An 18,258-nucleotide genomic window follows, 5' to 3' on the forward strand; every position below is an offset into this window, starting at 1 on the left:
TCACATTAGAAAAACATCTCTCAGCTGTGGCGAGGGGGGCGTTTGCCCAGGTTCGCCTGGTGCACCAGTTGCGGCCCTATCTGGACCGGGACTCATTGCTCCCAGTCACTCATGCCCTCATCACCTCGAGGTTCGACTACTGTAATGCTCTCTACATGGGGCTACCTTTGAAAAGTGTTCGGAAACTTCAGATCGTGCAGAATGCAGCTGCGAGAGCAGTCATGGGCTTACCTAGGTATGCCCATGTTTCACCATCACTCTGCAGTCTGCATTGGTTGCCGATCAACTTCCGGTCACAATTCAAAGTGTTGGTTATGACCTTTAAAGCCCTTCATGGCACTGGACCAGAATATCTCCGAGACCGCCTTCTGCCGCACAAATCCCAGCGACCGATTAGGTCCCACAGAGTGGCCCTTCTCCGGGTCCCGTCAACTAAACAATGTCGGTTGGCGGGCCCCAGGGGAAGAGCCTTCTCTGTGGTGGCCCCGACCCTCTGGAACCAACTCCCCCCGGAGATTGGAACTGCCCCTACTCTCCTTGCCTTTCGTAAACTCCTTAAGACCCACCTGTGTCGTCAGGCATGGGGGAACTGAGACATCTCCCCCGGGCATATACAATTTATGAATGGTATGTGTGTATGTATGTGTGCTTAGAAAATGGGGTTTTTAAAATGTTTTTAGTAGAAATTTAGATTTGCTGAAATTGTCTTCTGTTATTCTGTTGTGAGCCGCCCCGAGTCTGCGGAGAGGGGCGGCAAGAAATTTTGCTCAATCTTATAATAATAAAAAATTCATACGAAAAAAGGAAAAAAGAAAATCTCCTGCTAGGAGATACCTATAGAGGCCCCATGGAGGCTTCTCCCCGCCTTTTCGGGCCCTGTTTCCTGCCAGGAGATTCCTAGAGAGGCCCCACGGAGGCTAGTCCCCGCCTTTTCCGGCCCTGTTTCCTGCCAGGAGATTCCTAGAGAGGCCCCACGGAGGCTTCTCTCCGCCTTTTCCGGTTTTGGAGGCTCAGGTTTGTAAGTGCAAAATGGTTCTTGAGAAGAGGCAAAAAATCTTGAACATCCGGTTCTTATCTAGAAAAATTTGTAAGTAGAAACATAGAAACATAGAAACATAGAAGTCTGACGGCAGAAAAAGACCTCCTGGTCCATCTAGTCTGCCCTGATACTATTTCCTGTATTTTATCTTAGGATGGATATATGTTTATCCCAGGCATGTTTAAATTCAGTTCCTGTGGATTTATCTACCACGTCTGCTGGAAGTTTGTTCCAAGGATCTACTACTCTTTCAGTAAAATAATATTTTCTCATGTTGCTTTACTGAAAGAGTAGTAGATCCTTGGAACAAACTTCCAGCAGACGTGGTAGATAAATCCACAGTAACTGAATAGAGGCATTTGTAGGTAGAGGTACCACTGTATAACCAATCATGTGTATGGAGCCCTTGTGGTTACCTTATCCATCAGTGTGTCCTCAGAACCAAAGAGTTAGGAAACCACATCCTGCCAGCATAAACATCAAACTGGGGTTGGTGAACTAGACTGAATTCAGTTCATGAAGCTGGTGAGTTTTTAAGCCATCGGTGGCGAGTGTTTCCTTTGCGTCCACTTTGCTACTCAAGGTAGCTGAAGTGTGGGGTGATGTCAGAAGGAAGTGACACAACGGAAGCAGCAACTGAAGTAAACGTACAGAAAATCGAGCATTTTCCAAGCAGTTCTTGGTGGGTTTGAGAGGCCCTCTTCCGTTCAGTTGGTTCTTTCTGCATCGGCCAAGAACAATGATTTTTTAAATGGGTAGTTTGCAGGGGGTTTGCACGATTTGGTGCAACCTCCAAAGATGATTGATGGTGCCTCCTGTTTGAGGAACTCACCCACAACTTTAAAAAAAACAAAAAAAAACCCAAAAAACAAAATCAAATGGAATGAAAGTTCCCATTTGTAACAGAATTTACAGAAGGGAAATCCATTTCACAATCTCCGTAGGTTGGCTGCTACGCTTCACGTCTTCCCAAAACTTTTAACTTTTAACTAACTCTATGTTAGCGAAAACTTCAGAAGAGAAAGATTTAGGGGTAGTGATTTCTGACAGTCTCAAAATGGGTGAAAGTCAGGCGTTAGGGAAAGCGAGTAGAATGCTTGGCGGCATAGCTAGAGGTATAACAAGCAGGAAGAGGGGGATTGTGATCCCGCTGTAAAGAGCGCTGGTGAGACCCCATTTGGAATACTGTGTCCAGTTCTGGAGACCTCACCTACAAAAAGATATTGATAAAATTGAACGGGTCCAAAGACAGGCTACAAGAATGGTGGAAGGTCTTAAGCATAAAACGTATCAGGAAAGACTTAATGAACTCGATCTGTAGAGTCTGGAGGACAGAAGGGAAAGGGGGGACATGATCGAAGCATTTAAAAATGTTAAAGGATTAAACAAGGTCCAGGAGGAAAGTGTTTTTAATAGGAAAGTGAACCCAAGAACAAGGGGCCACAATCTGAGGTTCGTTGGGGGAAAGATCAGAAGCAATGTGAGAAAATATTATTTTACTGAAAGAGCAGTAGATGCTTGGAACAAACTCCCAGCAGACGTGGCTGGTAAATCCACAGTAACGGAACTTAAACATGCCTGGGATAAACATATATCCATCCTAAGATAAAATAAAGGAAATAGTATAAGGGCAGACTAGATGGACCATGATGGGTCGTCAGTCACAGTCTACGGAGAGGGGCGGCATACAAATGTAATAAATAAATAAATAAATCTTCTATGTTTCTAACTTCCTTGCGCCATGACCTGTTACCCCAAATCCAGGTGGGATTTAAAGCCCATCACTGTGTTCCCATAATGGGAATTTGGCCAGCCATCTCTAAAACAGTAACAACTTCATTCATGGGGTGGGGGGCATCCATTGTAGGCATTACTGTTACTTAGAATTGGGGGGGGGGGAAGGATGCGTTTTATTTACTTATTTATTTCTTTGGTTGGATTTCTATGCCACCCTTCTCCACAGGCTCGGGGCGGTTTACAAGAGTGAGAATAAAAATACAGCACAAAATATAGCCAGAGAAACCCAACCCAAAAAAAGTAATATTAAAAAATAGAATTATTATTATAAATAATTTGGGCTTTTAGATTAGTCAATTTTAAGTTAAATTGGATTGAAAATTGTTTCTTATATTTTTTTATACACCGCTCAATAAAAATAAAGGGAACACTTAAACCACACAACATAACTCCAAGTAAATCAAACTTCTGTGAAATCAAACTGTCCACTTAGGAAACAACATTGATTGACAGTCAATTTCACATGGTGTCCTGCACATTCAACTTTGTACAGAACGAAGTATTCAATGAGAATATTTCATTCATTCAGATCTAGGATGCGTTACTTAAGTGTCCCCTTTATTTTTTTTTTAGCAGTGTACTGTATTATGTTTTGTAAGCCGCCCGAGTCCTCTGAGAGGGGCAGCATATAAATCCAAACAAACAAGCAAACAAACAAACAAACAAACAAACAAACAAACACACACACACACATACATATATTCATACATACTACATCTATCCATCCATCCATCCTCCAAAGACATAAAAAACCAGGCATTCGCATTCATTCTAAACTCCAGTTTGAAGCCTGCGCCTGAATGTAACGTGTGAAGGGGAGTTTTCGTGCGCCAGAACTCAGGGTACCTCCTCTGCCTACGATTCCCTTCTCCTCCTCCTCCTCCTCTCCAGCCCCTTAAGTCGCGTTTACTCCAAAAAAGGAAGGGCGTTTGGGTGGGAGAAACCTAGGACGGGCGCACTCCGCCCTCGCAGGCAAACAACCACGCTCGGGAAGCGCGCACGCTTTGCGCAACCCGCCCTGGAGGCGCCGCGAACGTGGGAACGGAGTGGCCGGGCGGGGACGATCCCTTCTCCCTCCCCCCTCCTCCTCCCTCCCCTCCTCACGCCTCTGGCCAGGCAAGCCAACCGGAGTCCCCCCCACACCTCACCCCCGTGGGAGAGAAGCGGAGGAGGCGCGCTGCCAGCAGCCACCGCGGAAAGAAAGGTTCCTTGCTCCAAGTGAGGAAGCCGAGGCGGGGCGGAGGAAGGCGGGGAGAGAAGCGAGACACACAGAGAGAAGCGATGGCTCACGGCTGACCGCATCCGCGCCGGCTCGGCTCCGAAAGCCCGGCTCCCTCCCGCCTTTGCCGCCCGCCCGCCTTCCCTCTCCATCTCCAAGGCTTCTTTCGTGACCCCGATGGCGTTCAGCACCTCCTCCTGGCAGCTGCTCTCGCCCGTCCAGTGGGCCAAGTGGACCTGGTCGGCCGTGCGGGGCGGGGGCCCCCCGGAGCAGGATGACCTCGACGCCCGTGGGGAGAGGGGACCGGCCGAGGAAGAGGAAGGAGAGGAGGAGGAGGAGGAAGAGACGGCGGCGCAGGCGGAGACCAAGTCGCTGAGTCTCAGGCAAGTCGTGGGCCCTTTCACACGTTCCGCCAAGGCAGACACGAGTCAGCCTGCGAGGGGTTCGCGGGTCAAGCCCAGAGGGGGCGCTCCATGGGGCTTGCCAGCGCAGAGGCGGGTTTGCACCTCTGGCGGCACCTGGGCTTTGATTATTATTTTCGCTCGGTGCCAAGCTATTTTCGCTCGGTGCCAAGCTATTTCGCCTTAACGCGCCCGGGGATCGCTGGCGAAAGAGAAACCCGCGTGAACCTAGCCAGTGGGACGAGAGGGGGGATTGACTCCGTGGGCAAACGACACACGTGTCTGGGCGTCTGGCCTCTTTTCCTCTGTGTGTGTGTGGGGGGGGGGGCATTCCAGAAGGAGATGAGGACAGTCGATGGCGTGCCCTGCTTTTTCTCCCTAGCCATTGTCCTGTGCGCAACGGGCTTAAACCATAAATCGTAGTTGAGCCATCTGGGATGGCTGAGCCCAAAGAAGCAAGTCACAGATATGGTGGCTCAGTAGGGTGGCCTGTTCCACGTGGCCCCCTGAATGCTGTCTGTTTTGCTTTCGCTTATCAGCTAATCACGATTTAGGGGTTTGCTATGTCCCTTAGCAGCCAATCATTATTTAGGGGTTTACCATTCCACTTAGCAGCTAATCACAATTTAGGGGTTCACTGTTTCGCTTAGCATCTAATCATGATTTAGGAGTTCAGTATTTCGCTTAATAGCTAATCACGATTTAGGGTTTTACTGTTTCGCTTAGCCGCTAATCCTGATTTAGGGGTTCACCGTTTCGCTTAGCATCTAATCACGGTTTAAGGCTTCATTATTTTGCTTAGCCAATCGTGATTTGGGGTTTGGCCACTGATTCGGGAATTGTCATTATTTACTCTGGACATCAGCTTCCAAGCCTTGATGAGTGGCTGGGCCACGAGTGTGTCACCAAATGACACTCTGCTGTGACGGAAGCGCTATCAGGATGCCAAAAGGGCTCTGGGCATCCTCAAATATGCTGCAGCATTGACATTTCCCTGGTCTGGTTTATCTTCGGAGGTCAGCAGCTGACCTAGAGGCTGGAGCAACAGCCGGACTTGCTGTCTCCTTCAGAGGGTGGTGGGTGTTTTTTCTCAACCATCTTTGCTCTGCTCAGAACAGCTGCCTTGGCAGTTCTAGATGATGGGTCACACACACACACACACACATACACACACACACACACAAACACTGGTGCATCCAGGCTGCCACGTAATCTCTGGAACGGCTTTAATTGAGTCCAGAAGTAAATTCTAGAGCGAGTGACCGTTTGTCTCCCGTATCCTCTTGCTCATTGGATCTGCCAACTTGGAGCCAAACTTTTGCCTTTTCGACTTAGTCATTGTGGGGGTGGGCGGGTGGGCAGAGGGTTGATTCCTTGATCCGTCATTACCATCCCTGCCAATCTAGAATAAGATGCAATTAGCATCTAGAGCGGGGAGTGGTGGTGGTCAAAACTCAATTTCATGATATCATATCTCCAGGACCGCCTTCTGCTGCATGAATCCCAGCGACCGGTTAGGTCCCACAGAGTTGGCCTCCTCCGGGTCTCGTCGATGAAACAATGTCGTCTGGCGGGACCCAGGGGAAGAGCCTTCTCTGTGGCGGCCCCGACCCTCTGGAATCAACTCCCCCCGGAGATTAGGACCGCCCCCACCCTCCTCGCTTTTCGCAAACTCCTTAAAACCCACTTCTGCCGTCAGGCATGGGGGAATTGATTGCTCCGGGCCGTTCCCGTTTCATGTATGGTTTTTGTCTGGGATGTAGGACTGTTTTTATATTAAGGGTTTTAAATTGCTTTTTAACTATTGGATTTGTACTGTGTTTTTTGTTGAGAGCCGCTCTGAGTCTCCGGAGAGGGACGGCATACAAATCTAATAAATAAATAAATCTAATAATAAATAAAATTGAGGATTGCATCAAGGTTTGACCTGGGCGAGGTGGAGGGGTGTATGTGGCCGGGGTGGGCTTGGTGAGTTTGATGTCACTCGTTTCAGGGGTTCCTGTGCTGCCCCTGTGCTGTACCTGTGAAAACAGGCTCCCAATCTTCGTTTTTGGCTGGGATGGCCTCCTGCAACCCTCAACCAGTGAAAATTATTATTTATTATTATTATTTATTAGATTTGTATGCTGCCCTTCTCCAATAACTCGGGGCAGCTCACAGAATAAATATAGAAACAAAGCGTACAAAACAAATCTAATACATTAAAAAACTACAGCTAAAAAAATACCCAATGTATTACTCAATCAGACAATCCAATCACACCATGCATCACATTTATTGGTCAGGGGGGCAAGATCTAATGACCCCAGGCCTGGCGACATAGGTGAGTCTTGAGACTCTTATAGAAGGCAAGGAGGGTGGAGGCAGTAGGAATCTCTCGAGGGAGCTGATTCCAGAAGGCCGGGGCTCCCACAGAGAAGGCTCTTCCCCTTGGCCCCGCCAAACAACATTCAAAGTGTTGGTTATGACCTATAAAACCCTACATGGCATTGGACCAGAATATCTTCGGGACCGCCTTCTGCCGCATGAATCCCAGTGACTGATCAGGTTCCACAGAGTTGGCCTTCTCCGAGTCCCGTCGACTAAACAATGTTGTCTGGCGGGACCCAGGGAAAGATCCTTCTCTGTGGTGGCCCCAGCCCTCTGGAATCAACTCCCCCGGAGATTAGGACTGCCTCCATCCCCGTTGCCTTTCGAAAGCTCCTGAAAACCCACCTATATCGCCAGGCATGGTGAAACTGATATACCCCTTAGCTACTATGGTTTTTTATGTATGGTTTGTTTAGGTTGTGTGAATGTTTTTTTATAATAAGGGTTTTTAAAATGTTTTTTAACATTAGATTTGTATATTATGTATTGTTGTGAGCCTCTCCGAGTCCTCGGAGAGGGCGGCATACAGATCTAATAAATTATTATTATTATTATTATTAATTATTATTATTGTCTGGTTGACGGGACCTGGAGAAGGATGACTCTGTGGGACCGTAAATAATCTGGTCCGATGCCATACAGGGCTTTATAGGTCCTACGTGTAGGAAATGGAGCTCGGGAGGGCCACATGTTCAGAGGTTAACTTAGTGGCACGGTTGTTAAGTGAATCTTGGCTTATTGGAAGGTCACAAAAGGGGATCACATGATTCTGGGACACTGCAACCATCATAAATGTGAGTCGGTTGTCCAGCATCCAAATTTTGATCACGGGATCATGGGGCTGCTGCAATCAGTGCCATTGTAACTTTGAATGGTCACTAAATGAACCGTGGTTAAGTCCAGAACAATCCGACCAATCAGGCGGGGGTGTCCCTCTGACCTTCCTGCCAATCAGTTTAAATCTCTGTTGGGAGAATTGGGGCTAGACTTATGGTTGGGGGTCCAACAAATATAAATACAGTGATACCTCATCTTACAAACGCCTCGTCATACAAACTTTTCGAGATACAAACCCGGGGTTTAAGATTTTGTTGCTTCTTCTTACTAACTATTTTCACCTTACAAACCCACCGCCACCACTGTGATGCACCGCCTCCGGACTTCCGTTGCCAGCAAAGCACCCATTTTTGTGCTGCTGGGATTCCCCTGAGCTCCCCTCCATGGGAAACACTACCTTCAGACTTCTGTGTTTTTGCGATGTTGCAGGGGAATACCAGCAGGGAAATACCAGCAACGCAAAAACAGGCGCTTCGCTGGCAATGGAAGTCCGGAGGTTGGGTTTCCCAGCGAGGGGAGCCTCAGTGAAATTGCAGCATCGCAAAAACACAGAAGTCCAGAGGTGGGGTTTCCCATGGAGGGGAGCCTCAGGGGAATCCCAGCAGTGTAAAAACGTGCGCTTCGGCTGGCAAAAGGGGTGAATTTTGGGCTTGCACGCATTAATCGCTTTTCCATTGATTCCTATGGAAAACATTGTTTCGTCTTACAAACTTTTCACCTTAAGAACCTCGTCCCAGAACCAATTAAGTTTGTAAGACAAGGTATCACTGTACATCACGTCACAAAAATGTGATGTGTTATAAAGAGAAATGTATAATCAAAATATTTTTTTAAACAAACTTTTATCTTTTTTTTATATGCATCATAAGTATGTGTGCTTTTTTTTCTAACCCCTCTTGCAAACCGTTCTTCATAATAAGCTTCAAATGCCCTTTGATTGGTTGGAGGAAATAATGTTCTGTTCTGTGTGTGTCCCCCCCCTTCTCCTTCCTCCCTTGGCAGTTCGGATTCGGAAGGCAATTTTGGGACTCCCGAGGCAGAGACGCCAATCCACTCCTTGGGGAAAGAGTTGGAAGAACTGGAGCTGGACCTGGAAGTTGGGCCCCAAGGTAAAATACTGCCGAGCCTTACTTTTCCTTCCTTCGTTGAAAATGCCCAGTGCATCCTGTTTCTCGTGCTGGTACTTTTTTAATATGTGTGTCTCTCTCATCATTTGGATCTCTACATGGTCTAATAGGGATGTGCATTCATCATAATTTAGCACAACCTTCCGGTAATTCGATCTGGTTTTTGCTGCGGAGGCGCTACATGAAAGAAAGCTAGAAAGCTTAATGTATACTGCTCAAAAAAATAAAGGGAACACTCAAAGACAATGTCGTTTGGCGGGACCCGGGGGAAGAGCCTTCTCTGTGGCGGCCCCGACCCTCTGGAACCAGCTCCCCCTGGAGATTAGAACTGCCCCCACTCTCCTTGCCTTAAACTCCTTAAAACCCACCACTGCTGTCAGGCATGGGGGAATTGATTCCCCCGGGCCGTTCCCATTTCATGTATGTTTTTTGTCTGGGATGTATGACTGTTTTTACCCCGGGCCTATACAATTTATGCATGGTATGTTTGTGTGTATGTTTGCTTTTAAGAAGGGTTTTTTAGTGATTTTAAAATTATTAGATTTGTTGTACATTGTTTTATTGTTGTTGTGAGCCGCCCCGAGTCTGCGGAGAGGGGCGGCATACAAATCTAATAAATAATAATAATTTAAAAAATAACACATCCTAGATCTGAATGAAGGAAATATTCTCATTGAATACTTTGTTCTGTACGAAATTGATTGTCAATCAGTGTTGCTTCCTTAGTGGACAGTTTGGTTTCATAGAAGTTTGATTTACTTGGAGTTATATTGTGTTGTTTAAGTGTTCCCTTTATTTTTTTGAGCAGTGTATTTTTCAGAGTATAAGACACACTGGAATATAAGACATGCCTTAGTTTTTGGGGAGGAAAATAGGGAAAAGAATCTGCTTACTAGGTATTCATCTGGCTTGCGTCCTTAGTCTGGTCAGCTTCAGCACATTATTTTATCCCCGGGTTAGGGCTTTTAAAAAAAACCTTATTCAGAGAGAGTAACAATGAAAGAGCTTGCAAGCATGTAAGAACTGGGAACATCAGTAACACCTGGAAAGAAACATTTGGAGCAAGCAGAGCAATGGAAAAAAACCACCTGCAAAGACTTAGGACTTGGAAAACATTCTTTGTAGAGAGTAACAATGAAAGAGCTTGCAAGGTAAGAGCTGGGAAGATTATTAGCACCTTGTTAGGGCTGGGGGGGAAAAGCTTCGAAAAAAGCTACATTCAGAGTATAAGACGCACCTGAAATTTCAGCCTTTGTTAGGGAAGAAAAAGGTGTGTTTTATACTCCAAAAATATGGTAGCTTTTGCAAGGAATGTCCTGCAAGTGTGAAATGGTGATGGAGATTAGATTAGATTGGATTTATTGGATTTATATGCCGCCCCTCTCCGCAGACTCGGCAGAGTAAGTTCAGTTGGCTGAAAATTACAGTTTCTATTAATAATAAAAACAAGAAAGGTAAAAAAAAAATGCTCATCTTTCAGGAAACCTTAGATAAACAAGCTACAGCTTTTTATTAAGCTTGGAACCTCAAGTGTTTATTATGTTTCATTGGATTTTCAGATCCTAGATTGGTGGCGGTTTGAACTGTGTTTATATGTAGGCCTTTGGGTTCTTCCTTCTATAGCAGGGATCCCCAACCTCTGCAATTTTAAGCCTGGTGGACTTCAAGTCCGCCAAGCTTAAAGTTGCCAAGGTTGGAGACCCCTGTTCTACAGTCAAATCAGGGGATGAAATATGCTCATTTGAACATCTTATAACAGATATAACATTTCCTGCTGGCAAATTCCTGAGTTCTTGAATTGTTGATAAGAACCATGAATAATGGGAATAACTCCTTTGGTTACATTCTCATTCAAATTGTTTGCTCGCAAAAATAAATGGCTTCCCCCCCCCCAGTTTTCTGACTGAGAAAAGCATGCTTTCAGCCCTGGGCTTTAGCAAAATGCCTTTAGAAAATGTTCCTTAGGAAATGATCTCTTATTTTTGTAAGATCACTGTTCTATCTGCCATAATCTGGGTGATACATTCTGTTAAGTCATTGCTCTTCTGAATGTAAAATATCAGTAATACAGTGATACCTTGTCTTACAAACTTAATTGGTTCCGGGATGAGGTTCTTAAGGTGAAACGTTTGTAAGACGAAACAATGTTTCCCATAGGAATCAATGGAAAAGCGATTAATGCATGCAAGCCCAAAATTCACCCCTTTTGCCAGCCAATGTGCCCGTTTTTGTGCTGCTGGGGTTCCCTTGAGGCTCCCCTCCATGGGAAACTCCACCTCCGGACTTCTGTGTTTTTGAGATGCTGCAGGGAAATCCCAGCAGGAGAATCCCAGCAGTGAAATCGCAGCATCGCAAAAACACCATTCTTGAAACCCGTGATGCTGCGATTTCACTGAGGCTCCCCTCGCTGGGAAACCCCACTTCCGGACTTCCATTGCCAGCTGGGATTCCCCTGCAGCATCAAAAAAACACGGAAGTCCGGAGGTGGGGTTTCCCATGGAGGGGAGCCTCAGGGGAATCCCAACAGCGCAAAAACGAGTGTTTCGCTGGCAATGGAAGTCTGGAGGTGGGGCATCCCTGCGGCGGCGGTGGGTTTGTAAGGTGAAAATAGTTTGTAAGAAGAGGCAAAAAAATCTTAAACCCCGGGTTTGTATCTCGAAAAGTTTGTATGACGAGGCGTTTGTAAGATGAGGTATCACTGTACTGTAGTAGCCTTCCTTGAAAAAGCTTAACACATCATAAGGGGAGCATCAGCGCTCCTCTTAAAATAGGGAAAAATGAAGAGCAGAAATGGCTGCTCTTGTGAATTTGCTTTCACTAGGATTTGCTTAACAAGCTTTAGTTGGCAAACAGTGCTACATCAGAAAGTTTGGTTTAGAAACTGGAAGGTAGGGTGTATGTAAAACGTAGAGTTGCCAAACTCAAGGCCCGGTGGCCGGATGAGGCCTGCAGGGTGTTTAGATCTGGCCTGTGGGGCCACCTTGGAAACAGTGAAGGACCAGCCTGCGATGCTTCTGCCAGCAAAAATGGAGCTTGGGGTAGAGTACATGCAGTTCCCCCGAGGTCCATTTCTGCTGGCAGAAAAATTCCCTCTCCCTTTCTTTTGTACCATTGTGGGCTTAATTCCTGAATTCCCCAAGCACACACCTTGTTGATTTGTTTACACGGGCAGCCAAAAAGTACCAGCATATTTGTTTGTTTAGTGCAAATGCTTTTTTTTTTTGCAACTTCACACCAAAAATATCCAATCAGCTTTCAAAACTATGTATAATCAAATGCTCAAAAAAACCCATCTTTCTATTTATCATTCATGTATCTATCTATCTATCTATCTATCTATCTATCTATCTATCTATCTATCTATCTATCTATCTATCTATCTATCTGATTGATTTCTATGCCGCCCTTCTCAACTGATTCAGGGCAGCTTACACATAGATACACACACAAATAACACACAACCACCCACAATGCCCACATACATCTCTGGTACTTAGTACCTGTTCTGTCTGGGTCACTCCAGAAGCCAATACCAACCCAAAAAGAGAAGCCAGACACACTGGTAAAAGGCAAAGGCAGTTTATATAATTCAAGGAAAACACAGGTAACAGAAAATGTCCTTACAAACAGGAAAAACGCTGGAACTTCAAATATATACACGAAGGGAATAGTCCATGAAGCAATACCAGATTCTTGCTGCCAAGAAGAAGCTGTAGATAGCAAACAGACGCCTCCCACGAGTCTTCCAGACTGCGAGGCCACAAGCCAAGATCAGAGACGCTGAGAATCAAAACAGGTCACCGCAACTCCAATTGATAACACTCCACATGGCTTCAAGGCCTTGCCTGCCTTTTAAACCCTGCTGATGAGGACCACACCCAAACCCAGCTGTTTCTAATTCAAGGGTGAAAATATTTCTTTAACTGCTCCTTTCGTTGCTCTGAACGTCTCTGTCCCATGTCAATGACAGCTTGTGCGTCATCACCTAATGACTCCAAGCTACTGGCTGGGGAGAGCACCCCCCCCCCGGGGCTCTCATGCTGTTCTCCTTCATCCCATCCCTGACTCTCCTCTCCCCCGTCCGACTGTTCAGCCCCCTCCTCTGCGCTGTCATCCTCCTCCGGGCATGGAGCCAGCAGAGACACAGCTGGTCCCTGAGCAGCCTCAGGCTGAATCACAACAGTACCAGAAGGGGAAGGAGTCAAAAAAATCAAAATGGCAGCCACAGACCCATTAAAAATGCCTGATCGCAGCTGCCAAAGAGCCACGGTGGTGCCGTGGCTAGAGCGTAGTACTGCCTGCTATTCAGCTGTTCAAATCTCACCACCGGCTGAAGGTTGACTCAGCCTTCCGTCCTTCCGAGGTGGGTCAAATGAGGACCCAGATTGTTGGGGGCAATGTGCTAACTCTATAAACCGCCTAGACAGGGCTGTAAAAGCACTATGAAGCAGTATATAAGTCTAAATGTTATTGCTATTGCTATTCCTGTGTGTGTTGTGTGTGCGTGAAGATCAGAAAGATGGAGCTACAAAAAACCTGGCATTCCTTTGTATTCTGCCATTCGGCAAAGTAGCCCTTCGTTTTCATGCAGGTCACGCGCAGGCCGAGTGCTTTTCAAACACACCTCACTAGGCGAGCCGGGGAGACGGATGTGTCTTTGTGTGCGTGTGTGTGTCTCGAACGTGACAGCTCCTTTTGTCATTGTGGAGGAAGCAGATCTTTGTGGGTTTTTTAGCAAAAACAAGCAGGCGGTTCTGGGGATATCTTTATTTAGCCCAGCTGCTGCAGGAGGGTTACAACGGTTGTGTGTGTGTGTGTGTGTGTGTGTGTGTGTGTTCCAGTATTGCCCTACAATTTTGCATCTTGTGGAATTCTCCTTTCTTGCCTCTAAATCCTCCTCCCCATACAATTATCTCTCCACCACCACCCCAAACCCACCCTTGCCTTTGTAAGCATGAAATTTGTATTACAAAAAGAGACACAGCAGGGATCTCAACTGCTGCATTTGAGGCTTTGCAGGGCTATAAATTAGACTGTGGAGTTAAAAAAAAAATTCTGGCAGAATACAAGGGCAAGCCATTTTCCTATTCTTTATTTTTATTTTTTGCCACTAATAGATGCATCTCGTAAAGGGGGAAAGGGGGGGGGAGCTTCCCATGATTTTAATGGGTGCTTAGCCATCCCCTGATCAATCTTTTGAGAAAAAAAATCAAGGACACTATATGATTGCAAAATCTCTGCCTTGTGAATCCGTCACAGTCAATACAGATAAAAGATTGAGAGAGTTGGAAGAGAACTTGCAGGTCATCTAGTGCAAACCCCTTCCACCTGGTGGGCCTACACTAAGGGTGGGTTGTTCCCAGTTCGGATCGGTTCTATAGAACCAGTAGCCGGAAATCCACCACGCTCACCGAACCGGAAGTGATCGCTGGTGGGCCACACCCCTGAACCGCCTCTAGAAAATATCTTGTTTTGGGTCTCTGCGCATGCTCGGAAGCTGGGTTTTTTTTGCTTCTGTGCATGCGCAGAAGCAAAAAAACCCCGTCATAAGTTGAGGACTACCTCGTCATTACCATCCTGGGAACGCAGCACTTTCCAAGCAAAAGGAGGTAGGAAATCCCACGATGGGATTCCCCACTCTCCTCCCGGGCGGCGGCGATTCACGGTTTCGAGCAAACGCCGAACCTGAACCCGAACTTTACCCAAACTTTTAAATAAGTTTGGGTTCGGCATGAACCTGAACTTTGCAAGTTCAGTTCGCCCAACACTAGTTATGACCTATGAACCTTATCACTGTTGTTACCCGCCCCGAGTCTACGGAGAGGGGCGGCAAACAAATCCAATCAATCAATCAATTGTCCTACATGGCATTGGGCCAGATTACTTGCTGGACCACCTCCTGCCACATGAGTCCCAGCAACTGGTTAGGTCCCACAGAGTCGGCCTTCTCCAGGTCCCGTCAACTAGACAACGTTGGTTGGCGGGGCCTAGGGGAAGAGCCTTCTCTGTGGGGGCCCCACCCCTCTGGAATCAGCTCCCCCCAGAGATTTGCACTGTCCCCACCCTCCTCGCTTTCCACAAGAGTCTGAAGACTCATCTATGCCGCCAGGTTTCGGGTGATTAGATCTTGGCCCCCTGGCCGATGAATGTAATGTATGTCTGTTGTTTGAATGGAAATGATTGACTTTTAATATTACGGGGTTTTTAGATTAACTAGCCTAAATTAATTGGATTTGGGATATTTGTATTGTTTTCTTTAATATGTTGTAAGCCACCCTGAGAGGGACAGCGTAGAAATCCAATAAAATAAAATAAAATAAATAAATAAATATAGTAGGTGGGTCTGGAGTTTGGACAATTGCAGACAAAACCCATCAAATTCTGCTTTGAAGACGTTTATAAGAAGATTCTTCTAATGCTTTCGCAATCACTTGATGTTTAAAAATAAACTTCTGCAAATGGAGCTTCGGTTTAGCTCTGGAATACAAGGAGTGGCTTGCTGGTGAGTCAGATTTGGTTGTCTCTAAGTCACTTCTGCCTATAATTTGCATCAACCGACAAAAGCTTTTCAGAATGTTCTGCTGTTAAACTGGGCTGTTCCAGCTTCTCTCTCACTCTCAGAATTTTCAAGGCAGAATAATTACAGGAAAACCAGAGGACATAGTTTTAACAATTTGGCACTTCCTGTATAGTCAGAATAGCCTGGCGTTTTTGGGCAGCTTCTAAAGACTAATAATAATAATAATAATAATAATAATAATAATAATAATAATAATAATCATCATCATCATCATCATCATCATCATAATAATAATGATAATAATAATAGCTTCAAGAACAAAGCATTGCATGGCCAGTTCTTGGAGAAGACTGAAGGCAAAGTGGATAAAGAAAAGACCTGGTCATGGCTTACAAGTGGAACACTCAAAAAGGAGACAGAAGGACTAATACTGGTGGCACAAGAACAGGTCATTAGAACAAATGCTGTCAAAGCCAGAATTGAAAAATCAACAGACGATCCAAAGTACAGACTCTGTAAAGAAACAGATGAAACAATCGATCACATACTCAGCTGCTGCAAAAAGATCGCACAGACTGACTACAAGCATAGACATGATGCTGTGGCACAGATGATCCACTGGAACTTGTGCCGGAACTACCATTTACCAGTGGCAAAGAACTGGTGGGATCATAAACCTGAAAAAGTGGTCAAAAATGAGCAAGCAAAACTACTGAGTGACTTCCGACTTCAGACTGACCGAATTCTGAAGCATAACACACCAGACATCCTGATTGTGGAGAAAAAGAAAGTATGGATCATCGACATCGCAATCCCAGGAGACAGCAGAATGGAGGAGAAGCAACTAGAGAAATTAGTGAAATACGAAGATCTAAAAATCGAGCTGCAACGACTCTGGCATAAGCCAGTGAAAGTGGTCCCAGTGGTACTTGGCACGCTGGGCGCAGTGCCAAAGGATCTCAGCGAACATTTGAAAACCATCAGAATTGACAAAATCTCCATCTGTCAATTGCAAAAGGCCGCTTTACTGGGATTGGCAAACACAATTCGCCGCTACATCACGCAGTCCTAGGTGGGTGGGAAGCGCCCGACTGGTGATGAAATACGAAATCCAGCATAGTGATCTCGTTTGCTGTGTTGTACTGACATAATAATAATAATAATAATAATAATAATAATAATAATAATAATAATAATAATGTATTAGATTTGTATGCCGTTCTTAAGTAGAGGCGTTCTTAAGTAGAGGTACCACTGTATTCTGTCCACAAGCGTTATCGCCTTGTTGCAAAATTTCAGCCCTTAAGTTTGGAACGGTTTTCGTAGTCCCTGTGGGCTGTAGCATCCTCTTTGTCCTCAGGACATTGCCTCTGGAGATGCTGGGTTGAATGTTACAGAAGATTGATTATTTTAGATTGCCAAGAATGTACTCTCCATGCGGTGCCCTTTCAAGCTGGACTGCTATTACGGATGTGAGCTCCTCTCCAAATTCTTTCTCTATCTCTCTCTCCTCCCCCAATTGTCCCTGCTCAGAAAAATTATGCCAGGGCAATTTGCTTTGCACCATGTAAGCAATTTTGGCTAGGTTGATTCACACTATTGCAGCAAGACTGGGAAAGTCGTAGATTTGATGATAGATCTGCAGAGGAAGCTAAACGGAAACGCGGCCAAATGCCAAAGTCTCGCTTGGTTTCCTCAACGTTTCAGCAGCTGCAACCACCTGCTTGAATTTCAAATTTCTTGGCAACCACAGGAGAAATTGCCATAGATTTGAAAGAGGCAAAATGAGATCTGCATTTATTCCACTCAGCTTTTGCATGCTAATTGTTGGTTAAAGGAGGGTTTATGTGGGAGAACTTTCTGGTTTCCCATTACCATGGCCTGGATACTGTTCTGTCGAGCTCTCTGGTAGAATCCTCCCAAAAATGCACAGATACAATTTCAGACACACACACGTTTGAAAATTCAAAACAATGTTCTTTATAATGAAAAGTCACTTAAACCAAGCCCTCTTTTGGAATAGCAAAGAGCACGCGTCTAATACTGGCGGTACAAGAACAGGCCATTAGAACAAATGTTGTCAAAGCCACAATTGAAAAATCAACAGATGATCCAAAGTGCAGACTGTGTAAAGAAACAGATGAAACAATCGATCACATACTCAGCTGCTGCAAAAAGATCGCACAGACTGACTACAAGCATAGACATGATGCTGTGGCACAGATGATCCACTGGAACTTGTGCCGGAACTACCATTTACCAGTGGCAAAGAACTGGTGGGATCATAAGCCCGAAAAAGTGGTCGAAAATGAGCAAGCAAAACTACTGTGGGACTTCCGACTTCAGACTGACCGAATTCTGAAGCATAACACACCAGACATCCTGATTGTGGAGAAAAAGAAAGTATGGATCATCAACATTGCAATCCCAGGAGACAGCAGAATTGAGGAGAAGCAGCTAGAGAAATTAGTAAAATACAAAGATCTAAAAATCTCAGTGGACATTTGAAAACCATCGGAATTGACAAAATCTCCATCTGTCAATTGCAAAAGGCCGCTTTACTGGGATCGGCAAACATAATTCGCCACTACATCACGCAGTCCTAGGTGCTTGGGAAGTGCCCGACTGGTGATGAAATACGAAATCCAGCATAATGATCTCATTTGCTGTGTTGTATTGACATCATCATCATCATCATCATCATAATATAAAAACTGTTACATGGATCAAGAGTATATTAATTCAAGGAGGGAACAGAAAGGTCCAAAAAAATTGTCACATACAGTATGTCCCAATTAGCCCAATTAATAATAATTCCTTTTAAAAAGATTTTAAAATATTTTCGGTGCTCCCACTCATGAGTGTCAGTGCTCCCACGCACGCAGCCATGCTCCGTGCCGATAAGGTTCGCCAACCCTGGCATGGGGTCTCCTGCTTGAGCATAGGGT

General features: G+C 45.4%; 1 protein-coding gene across 3 annotated transcripts in view; it reads left to right on the plus strand.

Annotated features, from left to right (window-relative positions):
* TACC1 (transforming acidic coiled-coil containing protein 1) overlaps positions 1-18,258 on the plus strand; it is a 99,144-nt gene that overhangs the window by 23,070 nt on the left and 57,816 nt on the right. The window contains exons 1-2 of one of the 3 annotated variants that reach the window (XM_070765372.1): positions 4,064-4,438; positions 8,666-8,772. In XM_070765372.1, the coding sequence (XP_070621473.1) occupies positions 4,233-4,438; positions 8,666-8,772 (313 nt within the window). In that variant the 5' untranslated portion in view covers positions 4,064-4,232. Of the gene's footprint in view, positions 1-4,063; positions 4,439-8,665; positions 8,773-18,258 lie in introns of those variants that run through there. The other 2 variants (XM_070765371.1, XM_070765373.1) reach the window with 2 other exon arrangements.

Source organism: Erythrolamprus reginae, chromosome 12 (assembly GCF_031021105.1).
Source record: "Erythrolamprus reginae isolate rEryReg1 chromosome 12, rEryReg1.hap1, whole genome shotgun sequence".
NCBI classification, from domain to species: domain Eukaryota; kingdom Metazoa; phylum Chordata; class Lepidosauria; order Squamata; family Dipsadidae; genus Erythrolamprus; species Erythrolamprus reginae.